Source organism: Ictidomys tridecemlineatus, chromosome 1 (genome assembly GCF_052094955.1).
Source record: "Ictidomys tridecemlineatus isolate mIctTri1 chromosome 1, mIctTri1.hap1, whole genome shotgun sequence".
Taxonomy (NCBI): Eukaryota; Metazoa; Chordata; class Mammalia; order Rodentia; family Sciuridae; genus Ictidomys; species Ictidomys tridecemlineatus.
Genome location: NC_135477.1, coordinates 215345137 through 215359685, shown reverse-complemented (window position 1 = coordinate 215359685; position 14549 = coordinate 215345137). Strand labels below are relative to the sequence as shown.

At 35.9% G+C, this 14549-nt stretch overlaps 1 protein-coding gene across 7 annotated transcripts in view; it reads left to right on the top strand.

The window, feature by feature from the left end:
* Ipo11 (importin 11) overlaps window positions 1-14549 on the top strand; it is a 207335-nt gene that overhangs the window by 12324 nt on the left and 180462 nt on the right. For all 7 annotated transcript variants that reach the window (XM_078015991.1, XM_078015989.1, XM_013356118.4 and 4 more), the window contains exon 2: window positions 13177-13320. In XM_078015991.1, the coding sequence (XP_077872117.1) occupies window positions 13183-13320 (138 nt within the window). In that variant the 5' untranslated portion in view covers window positions 13177-13182. The remainder of the gene's footprint in view (window positions 1-13176; window positions 13321-14549) is intronic.

The following is a 14549-nucleotide window of genomic DNA, read 5'->3' as shown; positions in this document are numbered from 1 at the left end:
TTAGGAAGTAAGGACCTCAGTGAAATGGATCTTGCTTGCTTTTCTCACCTTCTACTTATGTTCTGTACTGCTTGCTTCATATCCTTATATCATGGTGAACTATTTACAATTCCTCAAAAGTATTGGGGTGTTTTTTTTTTTTTTTTTAAGATTCAGACCTTGATGTGTCTATAAATGTACCCATCACCTGTCTGACAAACATCCATAATGCTCACTCATCACTCAGCTGAGATACTATGTTTCTTTTCCTCTTGGAAGACCTCCCAACCTCCAGAGAGTGATTTAGGTCCTCCTCTTACCTTCTTACATAGCAGCTTATTTTTGCCTTTAATACTGTATTGTAATTGTTGTCTTTTTTCCTCTAAAGTCTTTTTTTTTTAAGAGAGAGTGAAAGAGGGGGAGAGAGAGAATTTTTTTAATATTTATTTTTTAGTCATCAGCGGACACAACATCTTTGTTTGTATGTGGTGCTGAGGATCGAACTCGAGCCGCACGCATGCCAGGCGAGCGGGCTACGCTTGGCCACATCCCCAGCCCCTCCTCTATAGTCTTAAATGCAAAGATTTCCTTATTTTCAGTGCCTGGCTGATAGAGGCTGCTGGATTGTTGATTATTGTGAATGTAAATTGAGTAACTGGAATTGAAAGAAGGTAGATTGTTGTATCCTCTGGGGGTTAGACTTGAAAAGGAAGAGTCTTGAGTACTAGTTGTAGCTTTACACAACTGAAAGCAGAGATTGGAATTTGTTTTGTAGAATTCATTTATTTCATAATTATTCATCACTTTCATATGTGATTCATCACGTTCATATTCTAGATTATAGGACATGGCTTTAAACAAATGAAAGTCTCTGGTCTTTGGACCTTAAATTCCGATCAGGAAAGTCTATACTATAAACACATTATACATATTAGAATGTTCGATACTTAATAGTGTTACGCAAATTAAAAAGGCAATCAGGACCAGAAAGTTTCTGGATTGAGGGATCAACTATTTTAGATTGGCTGTTTGGGAACATCTTCTAGTGGAGGGCACCCTGCCTGGTCATAGTTTCTTATCATTGAAACAACGTGCTCTAACTAGAATACTTGCTGTTTTTCTTTTTCTTCTTTTTTATTTGTGTGTGTATGTTGGGGGGTGGGGCGGTGCTGAGGATATTTAACCCAGAGGTGCTTTATCCTTGAGGTACATCACTGCCCACGCCTCTTTTTGTAATTTTTAATTTTGAGACAGGGTCTTGTTAAGTTGGCTGAGGCTGGCTTTGAATTTGCAATCCTCTTACCTCTGCCTCAGATTATAGGCTCTTTTACCTTTTTTTTGGTGTGGGGGGGTACTGGGGATTGAACCCAGGGGCCCTTTACAACTGAGCTACATCTCTAGCCCTATTTATTTTTTGAGACAAGGTCTTGGTGACTTGCCTAGATTGATTTATTTTAACTGCTTTAGCCTCCTGAGTTGCTCTGATTACAGGTGTGTACCACTATGCCTGCTTGCCATTTAAAGAACTGATACGGATAGCTCCAGGGTGATGGAATTTTGTGCATTTTGGTATTGGGGTTTAACTCAGGGCCTTGCATGTGCTAGACAAATGATTTACCACTGAGCTATATCCAACCCTTTTTTAAAAAAACATTGAGATGGGTTCTTGCTAAGTTGCTAAGGCTGGTTTTGAACTTGAGATTTTCCTGTCTCAGCCTCCTAGATGGTTAGGATTACAGGTGTGTGCTACCATGCCCAGCAGGTATGAAGGTGATTTTAGTGATGGAATGTAGAATGTTTACTTTTTATTTTTACATACCTATACGTGACAGTAGAGGTTTTTTTTTTTTTTTTTTTTTTTTTTTTTTGGTACTGGGGATTGAACCCAGGGACACCCAACCACTGAGCCACATTCCCATCCCTTTTTATATTTTATTTATAGACAGCTAAGTTGCTTAGAGCCTCCCTAAGTTGCTGAGGCTGGCTTTTTAACTCACAGTCCTCCTGCCTGCCTCAGCCTCCCAACTCCCCAGATGCTGGGATTACAAACATGTGCTACTATGACGGGCTGTAGAGTGTATTTTGACATATCTTACATACATGAAATGTAACTTATTCTAATTAGGATCTCATTCTTGTGGTTGTACATGAGGTGGACTTTCACTGGTGATATGCTCATATATGAAAAATTATCTCTATTTCATTCTACTGTCTTTCCTATTCCCATCCTCCCCACACTGTCTTTCCCTTCATTCCCCTTCATCTTATCCAATGAACCTTTATGCCTCCACCCCTTTGTTGTGTTTTAGCATCTGCAGATCAGAGAGAACATTTGGTCTTTGGGTTTTTGAGACTGGTTTATTTCATTTAGCATGATAGTCTCTGAATCGTTTCTTTTCTTTTTTTTTTTTTAAACTGGCAAAAGTCATAAGAAGTCATTCTTTTTTATGGCTAAGTAATATTCCATTGTGTAAATGTACCACATTTTCTTTATCCATTTGTTGAAGGGCACATAGGTTGGTTCTTTAGCTTAGCTTTTGTGAGTTGAGCTGCTATGAACATTGATGTGGCTGCCTCACTATAGTATGCTGATTTTAAGTCCTTTGGGTATAGACTGAAGAGTGGGCCTTGCATATGGTAGACAAGTGCTTTACCACTGAGCAATATCCAATCCTTTATTAAAAAAACTGGGTCAAATGGTGGTTCCGTTCCAGGTTTTCTGAGGAATCTCCATACTGCTTTCCAGAGTGGTTGTACCAGTTTGTATTCCCAGCAATGTATGAGTGAACCTTCCCCCCACCACCCGTATCCTTGCCAACATTTATTGTTACTTGTATTCTTGATAATTGGCCATTCTGACTGGAGTGAAATGGAATGTCAGTGTCGTTTTAATTTGCATTTTTATAATTGCTAGAGATATTGAACATTTTTTATGTATTAGTTGTTCATGTATTTCTTCCTCTGTGAATTATCTTTCAGTCCTTTTGCCTGTTTATTGATTGTGCTATTTGTGTTTTTTTGGTGTTAAATTTTTTGAGTTCTTTATATATCCTGGAGATTAATGTTCTATCTGAGGTGTAGGTGGCAAAGATTTTCTCCCGTTCTGTAGGTTCTCTGTTCATGTTCTTGATTGTTTCTTTTCTTTTGAAGAAGTATTTTAGTTTGATACCATGATTCTTGATTTTACTTCTTGCACTTTAGGAGTCATGTTAAGGAAGTTGGTTCCTAAGCCTATATGTTGGAAAGTTGGGCCTACATTTTTTTTCTAGTAGGTGTAGGGTCTCTGGTCTAATGCCTGGGTCCTTTATTCATTTTAAGTTGAGTTTTGGGCAGGGTTCAATTTCATTCTGCTTTATATGGCTTTCCAATTTTCCCAGCACCATTTGTTGAAGAGGTTGATGGTGCCTTTGTCTAGTATGAGAGAACTATTTATGTGTTTTTGTCTCTGTATCTAAATGTAGAATTTTTGTTTTAATTAAAGGCACTGAGTATACTAGCCCCTACATAATTGCATAAGTGGAGTTTTATAAATGCATTGACTCATTAGGCTGAACTCACAGATTGAATTTCTTCTATTATGTAAGAATAGAGACAGTGACTTCCTGGACCAGTAATAGGAAACTATTGATCAATGCCACTGTATTTGGAGAGGACTGATAACCCTTGACACTTAGCAGAAGGTTTTTGACTAAGTTTAAAATATCATTTATAGTTTATTACATTTAATTTAGGCTGTGTTGTTATTCTAGTTCAGTGTCTTACTCAAAACAGCTTTTCCTTCCTGTATCTTTGTTTTATATCAGAGAAGGAACTTTAAAAGCAATAAGCATATAATTGTTGTTCTTTAGTAGTCTTTGTACAGATGAATATTTTTATGTTTCTGCTAAAGATATATCAGAAGGTGGTAGTGATAGCAGTTGGGGCCTACAGTGGGGCCAAACCTTGTAGGGCTGGGGTGGTCACTATTTTTTAAGTTTTAACTTTTTCTATCAGGGGTGATCAGTCCTGGAGACTTTTATGTATACCAAACAAGTGACTCCTTACAGTTTATACAGTGTCATTGTACTGAAAACTCCCAGTGAGACAGAATTTTTGGATTTATTGCATAGGGCTTCTCTTGGCTGCATATATTGCCTTCTTACTAGTAGTACAGTTTATCCATTTATTTTTTCCTACACTGAAAAATATGATCCTCAGGGCATAAATTTTTTTTGTTGTTGTAGTTAATGTATGTATCTTAAATGGTAAATATAGTGTTTGGCATTTTAGAGCATTCAATATATATTTGTTGAATAAATAAAAACAGAAAAGTTAAATGATAAATCATGTAAATATCAGAAAATTGATTGGAAAATACAGAATCAGAACAAGCTGTATTAGATATGCCCAGTGAGAAGTATCCTTCAATTTTGTTGGTTTTATGTACCCCATTTTGGTATAGGAAGGTACAGACTAATTGCTTCATTTATTCAGTTTTTTTAGCCATTTAGCATACTGTCTACTTTTTAAAAAAATATTTATTTATTTTTTAATTTTCGGCAGACACAACATCTTTGTGTGTGGGGCTGAGGATCGAACCCAGGCCGCACACACAAAGATGCCCAGGCAAGCGCGCTACCGCTTGAACCATATCCCCAGCCCCATACTGTCTACTTTTTAAAAAATATTTTTTAGTTGTAAAAGGATCTTTATTTATTTATATGTGGTGCTGAGGATCGAACCCAGCACCTCACACATACCAGGCAAGTGCTGTACCACTGAGCCACAATCCCAGACCCCTACTGTCTACTTTTATAGTATTTTTCGGTAGATATTTTCCTCTTTACTTTGATACAGTTTCTATTCTTTCAGAAGGATTTTTTACTTTTTCTTTTTTTAAAATTTGTTTTAATTACTTATACATAACAGTAGAATGCACTTATATACTTCGATGTATCATACATAGATGGGATATAATTTCTCATTTTTGTGAGTATACATATTGTAGAATCACATAGGTCATACAGTCACATACATACATAGAGTAATAATATTTGTTTCATTCTGCTATTTTTCTTATCCCCACCTCCTCTGCCTTCCCCTCCTTTCACTTCCCTCTACCTAATCTAAGGTAACTTTATTTTTTTTAATTTTTATTTTTTGCATTACAATTCTTAATATACATAAATACCATGTTTTTTGTTTTCTCACTTTTTCTAAGTCTGTCCTCCACTCAGCAATTACAAATTGCATTGTTTTATTCAGTTTATCATACATGACCTTTAATTTATTATATCCATTTTACTATGCTAAGTGATGTCATGTATAAATGAATAAGACACAATTCTTGGCTTTATATGGTTCATGATTTTGTAGATGAGGTAAAATTAAACAAGGAAGTAGGTCTAATAGAAGTGTGTATAGAATAGTGGCATGGAGGAAGGAGCCTATCTAGTACAGTTAAAGATTTTCAGAGGAGGTAATGCCTGCCGTGAACAACAACTTCCTAGAGCTCTATGTTCATTAGCTGCCATTGAAAACAATTTATTGTAGACAGAACTGTATAATAAAGCCTCTTACACCCATCATCCAGCCTGAATAATTCATCAACTTTTTTTTTTTTTTTTTTTGTGGTGCTAGGAATTGAACTCAGGGGCACTTTACCATTGAGTTACATTCCCAGTGCTTTTCATTTTGAGATGATCTTGCCGAGTTGCTGAGGGTCTTTCTAAATTGCTTAGGCTGGCCTTGAACTTGTGATCCTCCTGCCTAAGTCTCTAGTTGCTGGGATCACGTATGTGTCACCTCACTTGGCTAACACATTGCCTTTTTCTAGTTTGCTTTTGATTCCAGGCAGTTTTCTAATATCTTCTATCTATAATTCCTCAAGAATATATTTTCTTTTCCTGTTGTTTTATTCTTAGAATTTAGCTTTAGTTTATGATTTAATTTACAGGAATTTAACTGTCTTTGACAATCTATGACAGCCAGGTGTGGTGGCCTAGGCCTTAATTCCTAGCTACTCAAGAGTCTGAGGCCAGCCTGGGCAACTTAGCCCCAAAGTAAAAGAGTGCTGGGGATGTAGCTTGGTAGGGAGAGGATGTAGCTTGTGCAGGGAGAGGAAGTTAATACATTTTCTTTTTATTTCTTTGTGAGAAATGCTCCTGTAATACATGTTAAATACTATATTCCTCCTACATTTCACCAAAATGCAACTCTCTGAAGTTTGTTTTTGTTTTCTGTACCTGGGATTGAACTGAGGGGCACTCAACCACTGAGCCACATCCCCAGCCCTTTTTTGTGTTTTATTTAGAGACAGGGTCTCACTGAGTTCCTTTAGTGCCTTGATTTTGCTGAGGCTGACTTTGAACTTGTGATTCTCCTGCCTCAGCCTCCTGAGCTACTGGGTTTATAGGCATGCACCACCACACCTGGCAACTCTCTTAAGTGTCTGTTTTTCAAGGGGAAAAATTGGAGCTTTCAAGTTCTCATTGTCACTTTTGTCATGGTTTGCACCTGGCTTTGCTTTTGCCTCTTTCTGAATATTTTTCCTTTTTAAAATCTGGTTTACTGCAGTGAATCACTAGGTGATTTCATTGCTCATATCACTTTGTTCTTGAGTCATATTTTCTTGGTCTCCTTATGGTAAATAAAATATTGCTTTCCCTTATTACATTTTATTAAATTCCTTCGTATTTACTTTGAATCTCAAAAACACATTCATATATTCTCACATTTTTTAAAAATTATTTTTTAGTTGTAGTTGGACACAATACCTTTATTTTATTTATTTTTATGTGGTGCTGAGGTTTGAACCCAGGGCCTCGCACGTGCTAGGTGAGTACTCTACCCCTGAGCTACAACCCCAGCCCCTCTCACATTTTCTTGTAGAGAGTACTTTTAGTATTTAACTATAGAAGATGTGACTACTGTATGAAAGTTCTTTGGCTGTCATGTTCTGCTTCAAGGTGAATCCTAATTTTTTTGCTTTGTGCTATTCTTTGAACTCCCATTTACTTTTTCTTTGCAAGAGCTTGGTATTTTTTCCTGTGTCTTGAACTTTGAAAACCTTATTAACTTTCCAGATAATTGTTCTGGCTAAGTGGCCACTGAGAATTCCTACTCCTCCTCCAGCTCTCAAGGGAAAAGGATGCTAGGAGCACATTCTTTAATGTGTGATATGTACTTCTCACCATTGGGTGGCACTGCAGATTACATAAAAACAATTTTTTTTTTCCATTTTTAGGAATGGTTGACTTAGTACATAAAGAAACAAGGTGATGTGGTTAATGTCATGAAAAAATACTTAGAGATTAAAGACAATATGCCAACAAATACAAATTTATTTTTCTTTTATATGATGAAAGTGTACTATATGTAAGTTAAAGTAAATAAAAAATTAGAACTTTCTGGTTAGTTTCTCCCCCCACCCAGGCTATTAAATATTTTAAACTATTGTCTTTATGAACACCAAATAGTAAAAATATTAAGTGCCTGTGGAACCAGACTAGGTGCCTATCACCAGACAAATAAAGAAAATATTGTATACACACAGTAGAGTTTTACAAAGCCATAAAGAGGAATGACATTGTTGGTAGATGGAGAACATCATGCTAAGTGAAATAAGCCAGATTCAGAAGTTGAGGGTTCAGTGCTTTATCTCCTATTTGTAAGCTACAACAAGAAAAAGGAAAAAAGGAATTAAAAAAAAGGGTGATCTCACAAAAATAGAAAGTAAACCAATAGAGTACAGGAAATGGAGAAAGAGGGAGGGAGGAGGGAGACCGTGTTAGAAGTATTGGGGAATGTAGAAGTCTAGCACAATGAATCTTGTTTAGAGGTATAATTATGATACACTAATTGAAATAATAGAAGGAAAAATCAGTAGAATAGTGCAAGTGGAGTATAGGGTGGGAAATGGGAGGTACTGGGGAATAAGATTGATCAAATTATATGAATGTATGAATATGGGAAAATGGGGGGGGTGATGAACAACTTGTGTAGATTGATACAGCAGGAGTGGGAGCCGTTTAGTGTAGGACTGGAGGGGTATTTATACATTCCACACAGCTTATCTTTTTTTTTTTTTTTTAAAGAGAGAGTGAGAGAGGGAGAGAGAGAGAGAATTTTAATATTTATTTTTTAGTTATCGGTGGACATAACATCTTAGTATGTGGTGATGAGGATCGAACCCGGGACACACGCATGCCAGGCAAGCGCGCTACCGCTTGAGCCACATCCCCAGCCCCACTCAGCTTATCTTAATTAACATAAACTAGATACAGCAGTCAACCAATAAGAAATCTCCACACTTAATGGCTCGCTAGTGCCACCTCACAAACCACTCCCCCTGGCAAAATGCCAGGCGCCATCCTGACTTGTTTACAGACTCTGTAACAGATATTTATGTACTCAGAGCTCATTACAATAGTTTTATGGAGGTATAATTCATAGACTATATTATTTACCCATTGAAAGTATACAATTCAGTGGCTTTTAGTATATTCAGAATTGTGCAGGTATCATTACAGTCAATTTTTAAATATTTTCTTTCTTTCTGGTTTTTTTTTTTTTGTATAGGGAATTGAACCCAGGGTTTCTTTTCCATTGAACTCAGTACCCAGTCTTGTTTAAAATTTTTTTTTTTTTTAAATTTTGAGACAGGGTCTTGCTAAGTTGCTGAGGGCCTTACTAAGTTGCCAAGGTTGGTGTTGAACTTAATTATATAGAAATCTTTTTCTATTAGCAGTCATTCCACATTTTCCTCAGCCATAGGCAACCACTTTCCTACTTTTTATAGGAAAGTGAATTTACCTGTTCTGCATATTTCATATAAATAGAATCACTTTTTTGTGTGTGACTGACTTCTACTTAACATAATGTTTTCTTTTTCTGTTTTTTTTTTTGTAACTGGGGATTGAACCCAGGGCCATTTAACCACTGAGTCCCATCCCTAGTCCTTTTTATTTTGAGATAGAGTCTAGCTAAGTTGCTTATTAGGGTCTCACTAAGTTGCTGAGGCTGGCTTTGAACTTGCAATCCTCATACTTCAGCCTCCTGGGCCACTGGTATTGCAGGCATGTACCCAGCCTGGATTAGATTTCAACATATAAACTGAGGAAGAGTTCACAAACATGTAGTCCACAATAAGGTCTCTCTGTCTCTCTCTAGGGCTAGGTTGGAATCCAGGGCTTTCTTCTGTTTTATTATAGGCATCTATAGTCAAATTCCCTCTAAGCACAGCTTCAACTAAACCTCTATTTTTTTTTTACATTGATTCCATTTTCATATATTGCAAAGTATTTTCTCGCATCTCTGTGATTTCTTTGATCTGTTGGTTATATAGGAGTGTGTTGTTTCATTTCTATATATTTGTGAATTTCTCACTTTTTTCTGTTACTAATTTCAGACCTTTTAAATTTATTGAGTCTTGTTAAACATCCTAGCACATGGTCTGTCCTGGACAATGTTCCAGAAGAATAGTCGTATGCATAATGCTACTGTGTGGAGTGTTCTATAAATGTCTGTTAGTGTTAGTCGGAGTAAAACATTAAAACTTTTATTTTCTTGTTCATCTTCTATTCATTATTGAAAATGGTACAGCTTAGGTCTTCAGCTGCCCTTTGAGTATGCTGGTGTGGGCAAAATGGAGAGACCCATTGTTCTTGGTTTGTTACCCTTTGGCACTTTCTGTCCCAGGCATGGTGTCTGAGTGAAGAAGAGAGTCCCAGATCTCTAGCTTTGCTTGCTTGATATTCAGAGAGCTACTGTAACAATGGTTGAATGAGAAATGCTGTCTGACAGCCCCTTCTGTGGAGAAACTGTAGTTCTAGGCTAGTAGCTGGGGGGGTGAGAGAGCCCTGTCTGTGTTGGTCACCTCTGACTGTGTAGAGCTTCTGTCTCATTGGAGCAGAACTTGGTTCATGGCTCAAATGCCACAGATTCATGGTATTCTTACTAAGGCTTAGTAATATTTCTTGCATTGATGTTTCTCTATTTGCTGTATGCTGTGTGACACTTTCCAGAGACTTTGGTTTCTATAATTTTACAGCTAGGTTTGGTTTTGTTTCGTTTTGCTATGGATAGTGTCTGTGAAACTCCTCATGTTCCAAGAAGAGTTCTTTCTCTGTTTCATTCAAAGTACAAGTTGGGTCAGGAGTATTGATTATATAAGATTGAGCATTTTTGGTGTTTCAGAGTTGAGTTTGTAGAATTACTACATTATATCAAGAGGCACATTAAGGGAGGAACCTGTTACCAGATCTCCTCTTGCCCTTTGAGAGTTCTCTTTTTATTCTTGAATAAATTCTACTCAAAAAAAAAAAAAAAAGGCATTAAGGTCAGTTGTATTGCTACTATTGATACCAAGTTTGCTCTCCTGGTTTAGATGGTGACTGGTGGGCTCTTTCATTCTAAAGTTTGTTTCTTCACTGCATTTGGAAAGTAATATTTGATATACTTGGACACACTGGAAACATTCTGTTCCCCAACAACTGTTCTTAATGATTTTAGCATCCATTATTATTGATCCATGCCAAATAAGTTATTTTACTATTGGAATTCTCAGATTTTGAAATTCTTTTTTTCTTAAACATTTACTGTAATCTTACCTTTCTTTTTCTCAGTCAGCTCACTTAACTGCATTTTATAGTAACTAAGGATAAACACAGATAATGCAGTCTGAAGAAAATTGCTATGACTGAAATTATAGTTACTGCAGGCTTGAGAAGTCTTTCTGGGTAGAAGGCAGAAGTGCTGAATTGTCTCTTGTTTATTCATTTCTTTTAATGAAAATGTTTACATTATACAGACACATTTGTAAAACCTTGAACTTTGGATTTATACTCTTTATTTCTGTGGGGGAAATATACTCTGGGTTATAACTGGTATGCTGGAAATTATTCATTACAGTTTGTTTTAATAATAAGAATACTTCCTTTTGCCTCAGACTTCAATGTTCTATAGACTATTGCTAGAGAACAGGGACTTGTCATCCAAAAAAACTATTGCATTGCCTGCCACAAAATTGTGTTCCATGCTAGGCACAGTGGCACATGTCTGTATTCTCAGTGGCTTGGGAGGCTGAGGCAGGAGGATTGTGAGTTCAGAGCCAGCCTCAGCAACTTAGGAGGCCCCTACATAACTCAGTGAGAACCTCTGTCTCTAAATAAAATATATAAAAAGAGGGGTGCTATGGATGTGGTTCAGTGTTGAGCATAATCCCTGATATTAAAAGGGGGAAAAATTGGTGCTCCAAAAATGTGTGAACTGAGCTCTTCTTCCTTTCAGACTGTATGGGGTCTTCTTAGAAGCAAGGATCAGAGAAGGGGAGAGGGAAACAGTGTTGTATTTTGGATAGGACCAAGGTAGGGCAAAATGCTGGAGGTAGGTAGGGATGGGAAATTCTAGCAGCTTTTATTATAAGAGGTAAATAGTGAGATATGTGGACAATAAAGATAATATTATATAGGCTTAGGAATTACTTTTCTGAAGTTTCGGAGAGATTAAGAGTTTGTATGATTTCTGCACAGTCTTTGCTCATGGGGGAAATTTAGGAGTTGGTATTAGTGATTTTTCAAGTAGTAGCCCAAAATAGAACCATGGCTCTTTTCTTTATTTTCTATATTTTGGTGGGGGTAGGATAGGAATGAGTTCTGGTAGAGCCTTTCTTTTATTCATTTATTCATATCATTACGTTCATATATTCTTTTCTATCCTATGCTTTTTTTGCACTTATATTGAAAAATACATATTTTGCCTTATTAAGGTCCTATATGATCTCTTTTTGCCTACTTCTCCTACTCATTGTGTTGCATTTTCCTCTTCTTGCTGTCAGTCATACTGACCTCTCCATGTTTGTTTCTAAATCGAGTTTGTTTCTAAATCGTAAGGCCTGGGCTTTTTTTGTTTGTTGTTTTCCCTGTCCTGGGGTACTGCTTTCAGATCTTTTCATGGCAGGATCTCTCTTTATCATTCATGTTTCATAAAGGTCACTTAGAGAAGCCTTCTCTGAATACTCAGTCTAAAGAACATGTTTAATCGCAGTGGGTGGTTTTTTTTTTTAATTTTTAGTACTAAAGATTTAACCTAGGGTTGCTTTATCACTAAGCCATATCCCTGCCCTTTTAATTTTTTTAAATTTGAAACGGGGTCGATAAGTTGCTGAGGCTGGCCTCAAACTTGGAATTCTCCTACTTCAGCCTCCTGAGCTGCTGTCATACAGCAAGTTTTCAACATTCTTACTGAATAAATAAGTCACTTAATTAGCTACCATGTGGTTCAGTGTGAAGTACTTTTTAAAAAACATTTTTTAAAGTTGTAGATGGACAGAATGCCTTTATTTATTTGTTTATTTTTATGTGGTGCTAAGGATCAAACCCAGTGCCTCATGCATGCTAGGCAAGCACTCTGCCACTGAGCTCCAGCTCCAGCCTGTGAAGTACTTTTTTTTTTAATATTTATTTTTTTAGTTATAGTTGGACACAATACCTTTATTTTATTATTTTGTTTTTTAATATTTATGTTTTACTTTTAAGTGGACACATATTTTGTATTTATGTGGTGCTGAGGCTCGAACCCAGGGCCCCCACATGCTAGGCGAGCTTTCTACTGCTGAGCCACAACCCCAGGCGCCGCCTGCCATCCCCCCCCCCAGTACTTTTTTGTTCAAAGAAATTTTTTGTTTTGGATTATCCCTCCTTTACTTACATAGACTTTATTGTGGTTAATTTTCCTTAGAAGTTGTAATATTTAGGGTCTATTTTTTATTTAATCAATATTTGGAACTTTTCTGTTTTACTATAATTTAGTAACTTAATAAAAAGGAAGTAATTTGTTTTGGGTTAATGACTTTCAGGCTTTAAGTTATTTGGTTAGAGTCTTAAACAGGCAATGGTATTTAACCAGAATTTAGGAATTTTGTGTTTTGTATTTGTTCCCCACCCCTGTCCCTAAAATGCTCGTATCTTTTATTTATATGGCACAGTAAACGGCAGTTTCATTTAGAAATAAATTGATTTTAAGTTAGTGATTTGAATTAATTTTTAGGTAAGAATGTGGGTGGCACATAGAAAAGTAGAAGTCAATAAGAAGCATGGAGTTAGTGAATGATTAAAATGAAGGAGTGTTTCAGAACATGAAAACTTTTTTTCTCCATTTATGTTACTGTTAGTTTTTGTTACATATAATGTATACTAACATATGTTAATTTATTGCCAGGTTTCCATGGATCTCAATAGTGCCAGTACTGTAGTTCTTCAGGTCTTAACACAGGCCACCAGTCAGGATACTGCTGTTTTAAAACCAGCCGAGGAACAATTGAAACAGTGGGAGACACAGCCAGGTTTCTATTCAGTGTTGTTGGTAAGTACTTCTAAAATGGTTTATTTTTACTTTTAATAAAATGAGATATCATTATTTTCATTATTCCAAAAATCTGGATTTGGGTTCAGTGGTAGATCATTTGCTTAGTATATGTGCACCCCTGGATTTGATCTCAGCACTGCAGAAGAATTGAAGAGCTAGGTTTATTGGTAGTTTAATGGAATGAATACAGATGTTTAGCTGTCACAGGTATTACAATTATCACCTTAATTTGGGACACAATTTACTGAGGGTCTTTAAGAAATATTTGTTAATAGACAAACATTTGAGATCTTTCCTTTTCATTGCAACTTGATTATAACTTTTAGCAATGAAGTAATTTGCTTTGGCTATATTCTTTATGGAATATAAATTTTACTTTTTGAAACATTTTGTATAAATAGTTGTACAGTGCATTCCTATGTCTTCTCAGAAAGCAACCACTGTGGTTATTTTAGTTATAGCACATTGATCTAATGTCCTGATTTCAGTCTCATATTTTGTTTATATTTCTATCCTAATTAATTTATGTTATTAGTTGTTCAGGTACTCATAGTGCATCTTCAGGTTCAGGTATACTGTGCTTAAGTTTATTTCCTTTTAAAACATCATGATTGGGCTGGGGTTGTGGCTCAGTGGCGGAGCGCTTTCCTAGCTTGTGTGAATCTTTGGGTTTGATTCTCAGCACCACATATAAATAAATAAATAAATAAATGAATAAATAATAAAGGTCTATAAACAACTAAAAAAAATTAAAATATAAAAAAATCATTTATTTTCTCATCTAAAAATTTCATTTCCTTGACACATCTTTTTTTTTTTTTTTTTCTGGGTGTTTTGAAACATAGTACAGTAATTTAAGGAGTTAAAAATTTTTGGTTCATTAATCAAAATTATCTCTCAGTGCCAGAGTGGAACTCTTTTTTTGTGATGACAGTCTTCCCCAATCATTTCTGCTGAAAAATTAAAAATTCTGATTGATGTTTTGAGATTTAGTTTCTGGTCAAGACAATGAAGCTACCAGGTAGTATTTTTGACTGGGTCACACATTTAGAGCAATATTGTTTACTATATCATTTAAACTAGAATAAATTATAGCAACTGACATGTATTTTTTTGAATTCTTGCCTAGAACGATTTGGTTTGTTAAATTTGAGAAGATACTTATGGTGATAAGGGGAATTAAGTTTTATTCTAAATATAACATGAAAATTGGCAGTTTGGTTTAA